Source organism: Megalobrama amblycephala, linkage group LG8 (genome assembly GCF_018812025.1).
Source record: "Megalobrama amblycephala isolate DHTTF-2021 linkage group LG8, ASM1881202v1, whole genome shotgun sequence".
Classification (NCBI taxonomy): Eukaryota; Metazoa; Chordata; class Actinopteri; order Cypriniformes; family Xenocyprididae; genus Megalobrama; species Megalobrama amblycephala.
This window is the reverse complement of record NC_063051.1, coordinates 7,936,265-7,950,067: the sequence shown is the minus strand read 5'-3', so window position 1 is coordinate 7,950,067 and position 13,803 is coordinate 7,936,265. Positions and strand designations below refer to the sequence as shown.

At 35.1% G+C, this 13,803-nt stretch overlaps 1 protein-coding gene across 5 annotated transcripts; it reads right to left on the bottom strand.

Annotated features, from left to right (window-relative positions):
- Nucleotides 1–801: 801 nt before the first annotated feature.
- stx16 (syntaxin 16) lies at nt 802–13,142 on the bottom strand. 5 transcript variants are annotated; one of them, XM_048199027.1, is made up of 9 exons: nt 12,665–13,142; nt 9,131–9,142; nt 8,490–8,597; nt 6,635–6,775; nt 6,318–6,480; nt 3,948–4,036; nt 3,398–3,541; nt 3,107–3,187; nt 802–2,933 (listed from the first exon to the last, which is right to left on the bottom strand). In XM_048199027.1, exons 1-9 carry the CDS (start codon nt 12,794–12,796, stop codon nt 2,832–2,834), a joined length of 972 nt encoding a protein of 323 aa, XP_048054984.1. In that variant the 5' UTR covers nt 12,797–13,142; the 3' UTR covers nt 802–2,831. The 5 variants fall into 5 exon arrangements, with proteins under 5 accessions (XP_048054984.1, XP_048054985.1, XP_048054987.1 ...); XM_048199028.1 differs by having other exon boundaries at nt 12,716–13,142; XM_048199030.1 differs by having other exon boundaries at nt 9,131–9,291; nt 12,716–13,141.
- Between the last annotated feature and the right edge of the window lie 661 nt (nt 13,143–13,803).

Genomic DNA, 13,803 nt, shown 5'->3' with positions numbered 1-13,803 from the left:
ATTTTAACATACTTTAAAATATTATTTATTTCTGTGATGCAAAGCTGAATTTTCAGCATCATTACTCCAGTCTTCAGTGTCACATGATCCTTCAGAAATCATTCTAATATGCTGATTCATCATCAATGTTGGAAACAGTTGTGCTGCTTATTTTATAACATGTGATACTTTTTTACAGGATTCTTTGATGAATAAAAAGTAAAAAAATATCAGCATTTATTTAAAATAGAAATCTTTTGTAACAATATACACTACGTTCAAGTTTGGGGTCAGTATTTTTTTTTCTTTTAGAAATTAATACTTTTATTCAGCACAGATGTGTTAAATTGATAAAAAGTGCTAGATTTATATTGTTAGAAAAGATTTATATTTTGAATAAATGCTGCTCTTTTTAACCTTTTATTCATCAATGAATCCTGAAAAAAGTATCACAAGTTCCAAAAAAAAAAAAACAATATTAAGAAACAACTGTTTTCAACATTGGTAATAACTGAGTATCAAATCAGCATATTAGAATGATTTCTGAAGGATCATGTGACACTGAAGACTGGAGTAATGATGCTGAAAATTCAGCTTTGCATCACAGAAATAAATTATATTTTAAAGTATATTAAAATAGAAAACCATAATTTTAAATTGTAATAATATTTCACAATATTATTGTTTTTTTCTGTATTTATTATGAAATTAAATGCAGCCTTAATGAGTATAAGAGACTTTGTTCAAAAACATTAAAAACTTTTGATTGGTAGTTTAGATAGCTTATTCATTAAGTGCATTAAATACCACACAATACGCGTCTTTATATATATATTTGTTTTAATTTCATTAAAAACCTGTTCAGCGTTTACAGAAGGTTCAGATAGCATACAGTAGTACCGTAATGGCAGAAAAATATTATAATATTCACACTGGGTTTTACGCCAAAACCATGGAGAAAACCACATGAAATGGATTTAAGCCTTGAATGTGCAGTTATATTTTCTTCTCACCTTCTAAAATAACACATACTGAAAACAAAAAAAATAAACTGTCTCTGGATCATGGTCAACTCATTTTACCCCATCATACAGTAGTGGTGCAATCAACCTTTACAAAAGCCAACAGGAATTGATTTTTGAAAGGACAGAAAAAAAGTAAATCATTACAATACACAAAAAAAAAAAGAAAAAAGAAAAGAGACAGGCCAGGCTCCAGACATTGCTACCAACGGACAACAATAGAACTCCATAAACTCTGTACAAGTATTTGCATCTAAAATAAATAATTTCTTCTTGTACAGGGAACAGTAGTTGTACAGTCAGTCAGCAGACCTGACCGAGCTTCAGGTCAAAGTTCAGTTTAGGATCAAAGGTCAGACTGAAAGATACGGTAGTGACAACACCAATGAAACTTGAACAAAGCTTTTCAAAAGACACACAGACGTCCACTCTTTAAGGCAAGGAACAGAGTGAAGCAAAAAATCTTGATGAATCACTCCTGCTTTTCACTGAATAAATCACTGAAATGATACTGACATCATGACAACAACACTGCCAAAAAACAGACAAACACATGATGGTACATTATACGCCTCCACCGACATGGGCAGAGGAAATAACGCTCATAAAGGAAAATGTAACATTCAGTTCATTCAAAACCGGTCATAATCCCAAAGCTATACATTTTACCACATAGAAATAATAATAATAATAAAAAAAAAATAATTAAAAGTTTTGTAGAAAGAACATGCTTCGACTATGTGTTCCTCATTCTTCAACTTCCTCCACGGTTGATTGGAGTGTCAGTGCACAAAAGTGGAAATTCCAAAAGATTGAGTTACGGAAAAACACAGACTTTGTGACGTCACATTAAACACACGCATCCTAACCTACAAACAATATCGGATTCAGAGGCAGCTTTCACGGCAAGATATGGTTTCTGTGAGGTTTCCCTGTAGATGTTCACTACTGAAACCAAAAACGTGCGACTCTTTTGAAAACACGTTCAGGTGACATTTAACCCCAAATTCAAAGGAGTAGATATTAAGGGTTTGCATTGTGAATTTATTTTGATGATCGTTAAGCCCATTCCTCCTCATTCCAATTTACTTTAAGAATAATGTAATGGTGATTCCCATTAGATTTGTATAATTGTTATACAGTAAAAATACTGTAATACTGAAACTGTACTTTTTAATTTTTTCTTATAAAAAATAATTCTGCATTACAGTAATGACAACTGAGAGAGAAAATGTGATTCATAATGCAAAAAAAAGAGGGAAAATAAGGTTTTTAGGAAATATATAAACATTTAATTTCATATTTCTTTCTATTGGTGTGAAATATGACCTGAACAACGTTCTTTTCATCAAGAGATTCACCCACGCACATATGATCATCTTCAGGAAGAGCAACAGACCTCTGAGGATACCTTATCTTTTCCCATCATCTTCCTGTTTACTCTTCAAATTAGATGACAAGGGCGGTTGAGACGAACATGCTGCCATCTAGCATCCATGCTCCTAAGTGCTGTGCTTGTGCAGGACAAATGAAGAAAAACGGCCCTTTTATACTAACACTGCCTCTCACTGCAGAATTAAACACAAGAACTGTCTCCAAACACTGCACTCGGTGGCCAGCAGGGGGTGCTGCTTCATTTTGTTGTGTAGTATTTTAAAACGTAAGCACCAAACGTTCAACAAGTAATCCACCCTTAAACAATAGTCTTAAAAGTCAGCATGCATACCCACACACACACACACACACACACACACAGACATAGAGAGAAATACATGTTTGTTTTTTTTCTCATCCATACAGGTAGATCCCTCTTAGAGGCCATGGAATGATTCAAAACTTTGTCCCGAACAGAACAAGTATTAGAACAACAATTATGACAAAGAGAATTAAAATGACCAACATCTTGCGGTTTTTCTTCTGGTACTGTTCAGCCTAACAAAGAGAAAAGAAAAGTTGAGTGTGCTTTTTATCTCTACTATGCAATATTACTAATAAACTGTCATGTGGATATTGCAAAGTACATTAATATTACACAACAAGTCATTAAAAAAGTAAACTCAAGCAATTAACCTTTGACATGTTGCTTAACACATCAAGGGCCTCACCTTTTGCAACTGCTGCAAGCCCTCGTCTGTTTTGACACAAGCTTGCTCCACATTGAAGTCGATTCTGTCGAGGACTGTGCCCTGAATTGAATATACACTGACATTAATGCAGAGGTCTTCAACCCTGCTCCTGGAGACTCAGGGTGCGTCTCAATCAGCTTTTAAGCTCAATCATTTTATTTATGAATTCTTATATAATTCATATTAAATTAGTTTTTCCAAAATATGAATAAGTTTTACAATGGAGCCTGCTCTATTAATTTTTTTTTTTCCATCGAGAAGCACACTGACCTGTTCGACAACCATTCCAGCAAGATCTCTAAATATCTCATTAAGGTCAGAGATGGATTGAACAATCTGTCGAATTTCTCTCTCCCGCTCTTCTACTACCACTGAGTTCTGCTGGACCAGAACTAGCTGGTCATCTGTAAATCCCTACGAGAGTGAGAAAGACACACACAGACAGTGTCAACTGTGTACTGACAATAATAATAATAATAATAATAATAAATCAAATTTCATATTATGGCCAATATCAAATACAAATCTATACAGCGTTCACTCGAAATGTTTGGAATTTAACATTTACAAGCTTCAAAGGACATTAGGCATCAAAACATTATAAGTGTTTAATAGTTTTGGCATAAAAGTATAATGTGTAATGTAAAATGGATATTATCTGCTTCCAACAATAGTGCCAATCATTTTTAAAAAACACTGATTGGCTGATACAAATATGGTCTCCGATATGTAAACATGTATGTAGTACAAATACGTAAACATTTTGACATTAGAGATGAAAGAAATAAGGATATGTAGTGTATCTGTAAAATATTCTCACTCTGTCATATAACGCGATATCTTCATCATCCTCCACAAGAGGACCAGAGTCAAAAAAGTGCTTGGATCTTTCTTCACGGTTTTTCATGCCTGAAAACGAAAGCAAATCAAAGCACTGAGCATACAGTGATGAATGGAAGCTAAGGAAACAACAACAAAGAACTTGATTTGTTTAAGAATGTTTCACAAATAAATAGTCTGAGGTCAAATCTAATGTTCCTTTAATGGATTTAGATAGCACTGGTGCAACAGAGGTTGAAAGTTTTGTATCACAGGCCACACAATTGTAGCACAAGTATCTGTTACCTTGTCTGGCTATCACCAGACCAAGCTCAATTTAAAATTGAACATTGGTCTAGGGAGTCTGTATGTATTTCTACTGCACAAGAGGCGTAATCAACGCGCATTATTCACGCAATTGGATAGTCCTTCAACCAATCAGATCAACAATCCGGGTGACGTACTTTGCAGAGCGACGCAAAAACTCCAGACAGGTTTTGTTTGTATTGGTTTGTAGCATTGATCAGCGGTTTGCAGAAGCAGCAATGGCATCGAGCGATTTTTGCAGGTTGTGCAAAAAAAAACAAAAAAAAAAACATGAAAGTGAGTGGTATTTACACCCACTCGAGTGATTTGTTTGCTAAACTAAAGAAGTCATTCAGCATCGTCGAGAGGTTAAAAGGAATTGGATTGGCGGTCGTGCTTGCCGTCGCTTCTCTATCGTCATCGTGTTATACCCGCCAATCGCGAGCAAGGTGGATAAGCCAGTCTGTGATTGGTTCCCGCAAAAGTGTAACAGAAGCAGTAGAAATTAATGTACGGGTTTCCAGACTGAGTTGCCGGGTGAAATCAAATCGCCGGCAGATCAGGCTGGGTTTACCCAGTCTATCTGTTACCATCTCTGAAAACAAACACAAGTTGTGTAGTTCATCCATTAAACAGACATGTGACTGACAAAACACAAGGAGATTAACGTTCCATACAGGGCACACACAATACAAATCTTAACAAGAAATGTTTGCAGACAAACATTTGCCAAAAATGGCAGACTGCACAAATAAAACACCTCTTGCTTAACATTTTGTTTATATAGCCCAATATCACTAATGACAACCCAAACAACATCCATCCATTTTGGATGAGCGCTTTAAAATACAACTTTGTTTTCCTAAATCAGTAGAAAGGTCTAAAATTGTATTATAAAATATTAAATTATTATGATAAAAATCTTAATTTTGTCAGGAAATCTTGTGCATCCACTGAGAGAAAAAAAGTCCTGTAACACTTCTCTACACTAGAGAAAAACTTCTAGATTTGCATGTTTACTTCAAATTTCTTTAGAGAAAAGTATTATTTTTCCTAGCTTTACCCAAAATAGGGTACTACTCGCACAGTAAGTCCACAAGTGAAAACTTATGACATTCCAGGAAATCCCTTCTATGGACAAAGGCATTCAGAGATCCTGCAGATGAATAATATGAAGATAGAGTTGTTTTGACTAATGAAAAGAGAAGGCAATAAACATACGTTTGCGACAATATATGGTTTATCTGTGTTCTCAGGTATTTTCATAAGAATAAAGTATATTTATAATGCAATGCTAATCGACATAGCCTTTATCACTGAATAGAATACTATAAAGTAATATAATTTCTGCCTCATTCTATGATATGAAGCCACATTAGCTCATAAAAGTAAGTTTCAAACACTGGACTGACATTATATGAAGTGAATTTGAAGTAAAAACGTCATTAAATGTTCTCTAAAGCCGTTTATCATATTAAAAACATTTGAAATCGATGTCATAGATGTCCTTGTGCATTTGCTCGGTGGCTGCTATGAGACACTTGATGCACACTGCAGTAAGCTAGATCGATATTACAATATCATATTAATATAATCAAGAAAACGAGATTCAAACAATAAGACTAAACGTGTTGAGCTATATAACATTGACTAGTGTTCTATCTATAAATGTATTTTTACATCATTTCTCTGGATTTAAACATTCTTGGAAACATCTGGTATAGTTCAAGTACAGAAGTCAACAAAATATATAACATTGCTCTAGTGTTTTTTGAATATTTTAATCCAAAAATCATACATATTGTGCCTTTAATTAAAACTCTGCAATCTCATAATTGCACTAAACCAAACTGCGACTTTGGTTTAATTTGGGTTAATCGTGCACCCCTAATTAACCTCACACACAAGCAAGCACCCAACAAAATCTCACTTCACACAAACAAGTGGCTCTATCTCACACACATGCAAAACTGTAACAGACCTATTTTCCATAGCACGAGCGACATATTTCGCACTGTACAGCCATGTCACCATATATTTTGTGTTTCAGTGTGCATACACCTACGTTTTAGGTAGCCTGACTGTGTGTGTCTGAAGTTGATTGACAGTTCTTGAAGGCTCTGGGCCAATGAAGAGACCACATTGGTCAACAGCCTGTTTTCTTGCTCTGTACAGTGATGACTCTGAGTCTGCAGCCCTGTCACGGCCCGCTGGCACCTGTGAAACATCTACACACACATATGCAGATGCTGAAAATCGTTTCGTTTTACGATGTGTGCAGTGATCAATTGCTTTAGTTTTCCTTCGTGTTCACTTCAACCTCTTTAGTTCTAACAGATGTCACTGTAATAAAACATGATTTATGCGTGCGTGTTAATATACCTGTGTAATTTCCTGTGTAGTGATCTCAATGGCATGCTCCTCCTCACTGCTGTCATCTAGCGTGGGACGGTTCATGTGTTTGTCGTGCAGACTAGCCAGTTCCTTCATCTTCTGGCGAATACGTGTGATTTCATACTGAATCTGCAGGAACAAGGAATTCACTGTTCACTCTCTGTATCTGAGATGACAGGAACATTCCAGATGAACTAACATCTTAATGTTACTTCTAAATGTCAAACTTTGTTGACTATAGAAAGTAAAATATCAAAAGGTTCAAGATAAATACAGAAACTGATCACTCCACTTGTACATACAAACAAAAATTGTGTTTACAGTACTGCATACAATGCATCATCCACCTAGAACTGGAATCCTACCAGTAAATGAATTATTTAATTTAAAGGTGCCATTGAACGTTTTTTTACAAGATGTAATATGAGACTAAGGTGTCCCCTGAATGTGTCTGTGAAGTTTCAGCTCAAAATACCCCATAGATTTTTTTTAATTAATTTTTTTAACTGCCTATTTTGGGGCATAATTAGAAATGAGCCGATTCAGGCTGCGGCCCCTTTAATTGCTCGTGCTCTCCACCCCCCCAGAGCTCTTGACTCTATCATTGCATAAACAAAGTTCACACAGCTAATATAAACCTCAAAATGGATCTTTACAAAGTGTTCGTCATGCATACATTGGATTATGTGAGTATTGTATTTATTTGGATGTTTACATTTGATTCTGAATGAGTTTGAGGCTATGTTCCGTGGCTAAAGCTAACATTACACACTGTTGGACAGATTTATAAAAAATGAAGTTGTGTTTATGCATTATACAGACTGCAAGTGTTTAAAAATGACGTTAATACTGCCTGCCCTTGTCTAATGCCTTGAACATGAGCTGGCATATGCAAATATTGGGGGCGTACATATTAATGATCCCGACTGTTACGTAACAGTCGGTGTTATGTTGAGATTCGCCTGTTCTTCTGAGGTCTTTTAAACAAATGAGGTTTATATAAGAAGGAGGAAACAATGGAGTTTGAGACTCACTGTATGTCATTTTCATGTACTGAACTCTTGTTATTTAACTATGCCAAGGTAAATTCAATTTTTAATTCTAGGGCACCTTTAACTTCTTTAGAATTTTTTATACACTAAGAATTAATATACACTATACAGTTCAAAAGTTTGGGGTTGGTACGATTTAAGGTTTTTACTGCATTCAAAGGATCAAAAATAAAAAAAAAACAGTAATATTGTGAAATATTACAATTTCAAATAACTTTTCTATTTGAATATATTTTAAAATGTAATTGATCTTAATATGTCCTTCAGAAATCATTCTAATATGCTGATTTGCTGTTTAGGAAACACTTATTACCATTATCAATGTTGAAAACAGTTGTGCTGCTTAATATTTTAGTGGAAATCGTGATACATTTTTCAGGATTTTTTGATGAATAGAAACTACAAAAGAACAGCATTTATTTGATACAATATATTGTTACATTATGAATGTCTTTACTGTCACTTTTGATAACTTTAACATGTCCTTGCTGAATAAAAGTAATAATTTCTTTCTAAAAAAATCTTAATAATCCAAACGTTTGAATGGTAGTTTAATCATAATACAAGCAGAATGTACTGTACCTGCTATAAAACCTACTGTTCACATGTTTTTGTTTGTACAAACTAAGGGATGAGGCTAAATTAATTTCTTTAGTAATTTATAGCATTCCACAGATGCTGTCGGTAGAGCTTAAACTTGTGTTGAAACTGGAACATTCCTTTAATGTCACTGATCAACAGTGCATTCCATTCATTCTTTTTAGGAACACTTAAAACAATCATCTAATTACCTCATCCACTCCCTCCACCCATTTAGGCGGGAGTCTCTTTGTGACACCAATAGCAGCCTCTGGATCCAAACTAATGCCTGACACCAGGGCCATACGGTCATCAGCCAACTAACAGAGAGAGAGAGAGAGAGAGAGAGAGAGAAAAGACAGCAAACATCACATTTTTTGTTGCTGTTGAGAATATCTGTGCAATGAAATTAAATATGGTAAAGCTGTAAAATGTAGCTGCATTATGTATTATTATTGGTAGCTGAGAACATTATCAAATTAGGCAAAATAGGAGTAAAGGATATAAACGATAGTAAAACGACTGACCCTTTACTAAGCCCCGCCTTAAAAATGGCACTGAAAAATCCTACCTTATCCTACTATTGTTCCATTATCAGACAAGCCCTTGCTCTTTTCTAATGAAAGTCTATGTAACTTGTGTGTGTCTGGATAGTTTTGAATGCATTCCCTCATTCCTAAATAAGCATGTAGATCTACATTTTTATCGTGGTGGTAAATTTACATTAATTAATTTCAAAAGGACATTCTGTAAAGCTTGTCTAAGCAAGTAACTGTAACCAAGGGGGCAGAGCTTAGCAATGGGATGTCGATTCAGACCTACCCATAACCTTAAGTTAAAACATCAAGATTACCTCATCAAACTCCTAACGTGATCAGAAGAGCCAGCGAAGTCCCATCCAATGAGAGGAGAGATAGAAGAGAAGGGGAGGGACATGAGGAGTGAGAGCAGAGGAGCCCAAGACAAAAAGCAGTGATCAGCATCAAAAAGACTGACAGCAGGACTTGGACAGAACTGGACAAATCAGGAACAAAAACCAGTAAATGCAAATAGTTACTTATACGTTAATGCAGATAATGGTAATACATAGTCATAGATATAAAATATGTGCATTATGAATATAAAATGCATCACTTTGCTTGCTATAAAGTTTCAAGACATGTAAGATTTGTCCATTCCAGCCCAATAATTCCAACATCTCAATCCTACAGTATAATTGTGCTACTGATTCATAAATTCACTATCACTACTAAATCAACGCACTTTCTGATGTTGCTGAATTTGCAAAATGCAATAATAGATTAAGCTGGAAGATAAATCCTATTTTTAACCCAAAACAACACAGTGACATGATTACTGTAGATCAGAGCAATGCACAGCAGAAGATTTTGTCAGGATTTTGCAAGACAGTGCAAAAAGTGCTTAGCTAGATCACAAGAAGTGCAAACAGGGAAAAATCAACATGCAAGCAGATGGTAAGGAATGGAGCCACTACACCAGACAAAACACAAGCAGGCATGATATACGACTGGAATGACGTCCGTGCTAGTAACTTCATCACTCTTCACAGCTTTAAATATTACACTGACAGATATACACAGTTTGTCTGTCAAGACCCAATCGATACCCTATAAAGATACTATTTAAAATCATGCTGGATACCAGGCTGCCCACCAGCATCAAAGAGAAAGAAAAATGTGATGCATAGCTAATCTGTAGGAAAGATCTACAGAAGATTGGGAGACAAAACATACTGCCTTCCTCGGAAATCTCATGTTTAGAACGGTAAAAACAAGACCAAAGTATATGGAGAATCAAAGTTATCAGTGTCTCACAAAAACCTTTTATAAATGTAGCAATAAAGCACATCATTGCAGTTATTGCTTATGTATTAATGCATACAAAAGCAGGTATTTTAGCCAGTGTTGGGGGTAACGCATTACAAGTAACTCGAGTTACGTAATCAGATTACTTTTTTTTTTTTCTTTCAAGTAACTAGTAAAGTAACGTTAGTTAGTTTTTCAAATAATTAACACAAGTTAACATGAATATACAATAACCATAACTTGCATTAAAAAAATGCGTTACAACAATACAATAACATGACGGTTATTGTAGTTCTAGACTAAAAATGAGCATTTACTTATCTCACTTGTACAAAAACAGAGTCAGTATTCCTCAAAATGAATTAAAACAGTGAAATGCAATCTCAGAATATAGGCACAAACCAGCAATAATTTAATATATTAAATTAAACAAATATACTTTATGTATTTAATCTCACCTTATTAACCAACGTAACACATTACTTTCCATAAAAAGTAACTAAGTAATGCAATTAGTTACTTTTTAGGGAGTAACACAATATTGTAATGCATTACTTTTAAAAGTAACTTTCCCCAACACTGATTATAACACCATAGATATATAGAGGCATAAATTATGATTTTTATATCTTTAACTTTCTATTATATTTTGCAATCCTCGACTATCAAACTTAGTGAACAAATCCCAGATAACCAGCATTTATAAATATTTAATTAAAATTATTTAATATCATCATTACAAATTTACTACCATTCAAATGTTTGCAGTCAGTACAATTTTAGAAAAAGAAATTAATAGGCCTACTTTTATTCAGTAAGGATGCATTAAAGGTGCAGTATGTAGAATTTATATCTGCTAGAGGCCTATTCAAATCAAAGGCGTAGCTTAATGACGCCAAGTTTGAGCACGGAATCTTGGGACATGTGGTCTTCACCTCAACGGACGGTGCAAAATAATAGGGATAGGACTCAGGAAGAAATCATGTTCATGGACGCGATTATTAACGTTATTGTAGTATGAAGCAGAGCAGGACCGAGTGTTGTGGGAGCTGAACAAGGCCGCTGGAGCGTTTGCACAGCACACGCCTCACAAGCAGCAGAACTTTTATTATGCCACAGTTGCCGGAACCGTTTCTGCTTTTCCAGTTATGAGTATGAGGTAACGCAGCTCTGTTTATCATATTAGATACATTTGAGTGTGTTGAAAATGATGTTATAACGTTATTCTGCGCGTTCGCTCGGCGGCTGTTGTGAGACACTGCAGTAAGATAGATTGATTTTAGAATATCATATTAAATGCTGGATGGCTTGTGTTGATAAATGGCATGCAATTCATTTTAAAACGTAAGATGGAGAAAATGCTGTATTACTGTTACTAAAAATAAAGCTGCATCTGATTATGCTATGTTAGCTATTTGACAAAATAGTATTTTTCTCTGAGGCATGGCAAAAACATGGTACTCGCAAAAAATCAAGTAAATTAGATTTAACACAAGACTAAACGTGTTGAGCTATATAACAATAATTAGTTTTCTGTCTATAAATATATCAAAACAGTTGTTCCCTTGTCTATTAAAATGTGTAATATATTAAAGCGTCTTTGGTGTTTCCATGATTTCTACAAAATAAAACCAGAAACTGAGGGAAACGCGGGTATGACGTAATTGACAGGCGACTCCTCACACGTCCCGGAGCCTTGGATGAAATTGCAATTTTCTCTTGATTTACAAATAGTTGGAAACATTTGGGATATTGTAAGTACTCTAGTGAACAAAATATATAACACTGGCCTAGGGGTTTTTGAATATTTTACTGCAAAATTCTTTAAGTTGATCAAAAGGAATTATAAAATACACTGACATAGAAAATAGTTATTTTAAATTATTATTATTATTATATTTCACAATATTACTGTACACGGTATATTACTGCATTTTTGATAATAAACGCAGCCTTGGTGAATATAAGAGACAAAAACAGAAAGAAAAAAAAAAAAACATTGAATGGTAGTGTACTGAATTTGACATTACAATTTCATAATATCAAGGTACACACTAGACTTAATACAAAGTACCCAGTTAATATTCATCACTTATTTTGGCTACAATGACAATATAAAAGCCAATGAACTTCTCTTTATAATATAATGCTTAATATTGTTCCACATACTCTATAAATGAATCTAAAAATATACAGCTGCGTTATAACAAAGGGGGTGATCATAAATATCGTGGGGTCACTGCCTGGCATCATGATGTTCCCTGCAGATAAATTAAAGATCTTAACGTCCGCAAACTAGCACGACCATCACCTTTTTAGTCATTTGACTGCCATTCCCGTGTGAGTTAAATCAAAATGCGACTGTATGGAAAGTGTTTCACGATCAGCTAGCTGGTTTGCACAGACCTGCCAGCTCCGCACACAGCAAACAAAACACTTGAGGTTTGTTGGACAACTGACATCAACAAACATCACTAGCTAGGGATGTTGTCTAGCTAGCTGAGAATCCAACACACACACACGCGAAAACATTCAATTCGGACAATGAACGTTAGACTCACCGCAGCATTGCTACGTGTATTCAGAGTACGACGGGGGTCGTATGTACTCACTTGCTCAGCCAAAATCTGCCGGTTTTGGATTGCATTGTTCCGCATTAATAAGAAGGCATCGGTCAGTCGCCGAGTTGCCATGGCTACGGAATAAAAAGAGACCGTAAAATGAAATAACTACGGGCTGCCTCGATGGCTGTCTTGAGATTAGTTACTCAGCTCGTCGCCAAGGCAGCTCTAGCTCTAGCTGGCTACTTGACTAGCGAGCTAGCCTGCAAAACGGCAGGCAGGCTCGCCCAGCAGCTCAGCACCTCCGATTCCGAGAGTTTTCGGCTCTCTTTTAGACCAACGCAGTCCTGAGTCTATATCCTGGACAGTACTACAACATTAAAAGACCGACAACTCAAGTTTTCCGCTCGGTTTAGGGTGCAAATGGATCATGTTTGTGACTTCCGTGACGTGGAATACGTAACGTGACATCACAATGAAACTTCCGCTTTGAGCAATGAATATGCAAAAATCAGAGACGTTTTTATTTATTATTAATTTGTGGCTTTTTTTTACCTTATAGTTTTATTTAGTAAATTTCATATAATAAAGGCAATTTTGTATTTCAGCATTTTCAACTAAAGAGTTGAAAATAACTAATATAAAATTGTCTTGAAAATCATTTGAAAATCAGAATCAGAATGAGCTTTATTTTTTTGATCAGAATGAACTTTATAGCTTTATTTATTATATTAAAATATAAAATAAAATATAAAACTCATATATTTATTAGTCTAAAGCCATATAAATAAATATAGGTATATTAGTACATTTTAAACCATTTTGTTTATTCTTCAAATATGAGCATACAAATAATTTAGTTTAAAGCCAATGCATTTCCTGAGTGGAGAATAATACGGTGACTCAGACGCGCCATTTGGCATTTCCACAATCTGCACTTGCGAAACGTTACACACGGTGGCAGTGTTTCCTACCTGAAAAAAATAAAAAAAATAAACATACGCAGCACCATCTGACATCAGTGAGGACGATGACAGGGGAAACCTCTGCGTGAACGTTTTTAGAAAAAGTTTGACTCCAAATGTAAAAAACGTATGGATGTCGATTAGCTGGGGATCTCTTGAAGGGATAACTATGAT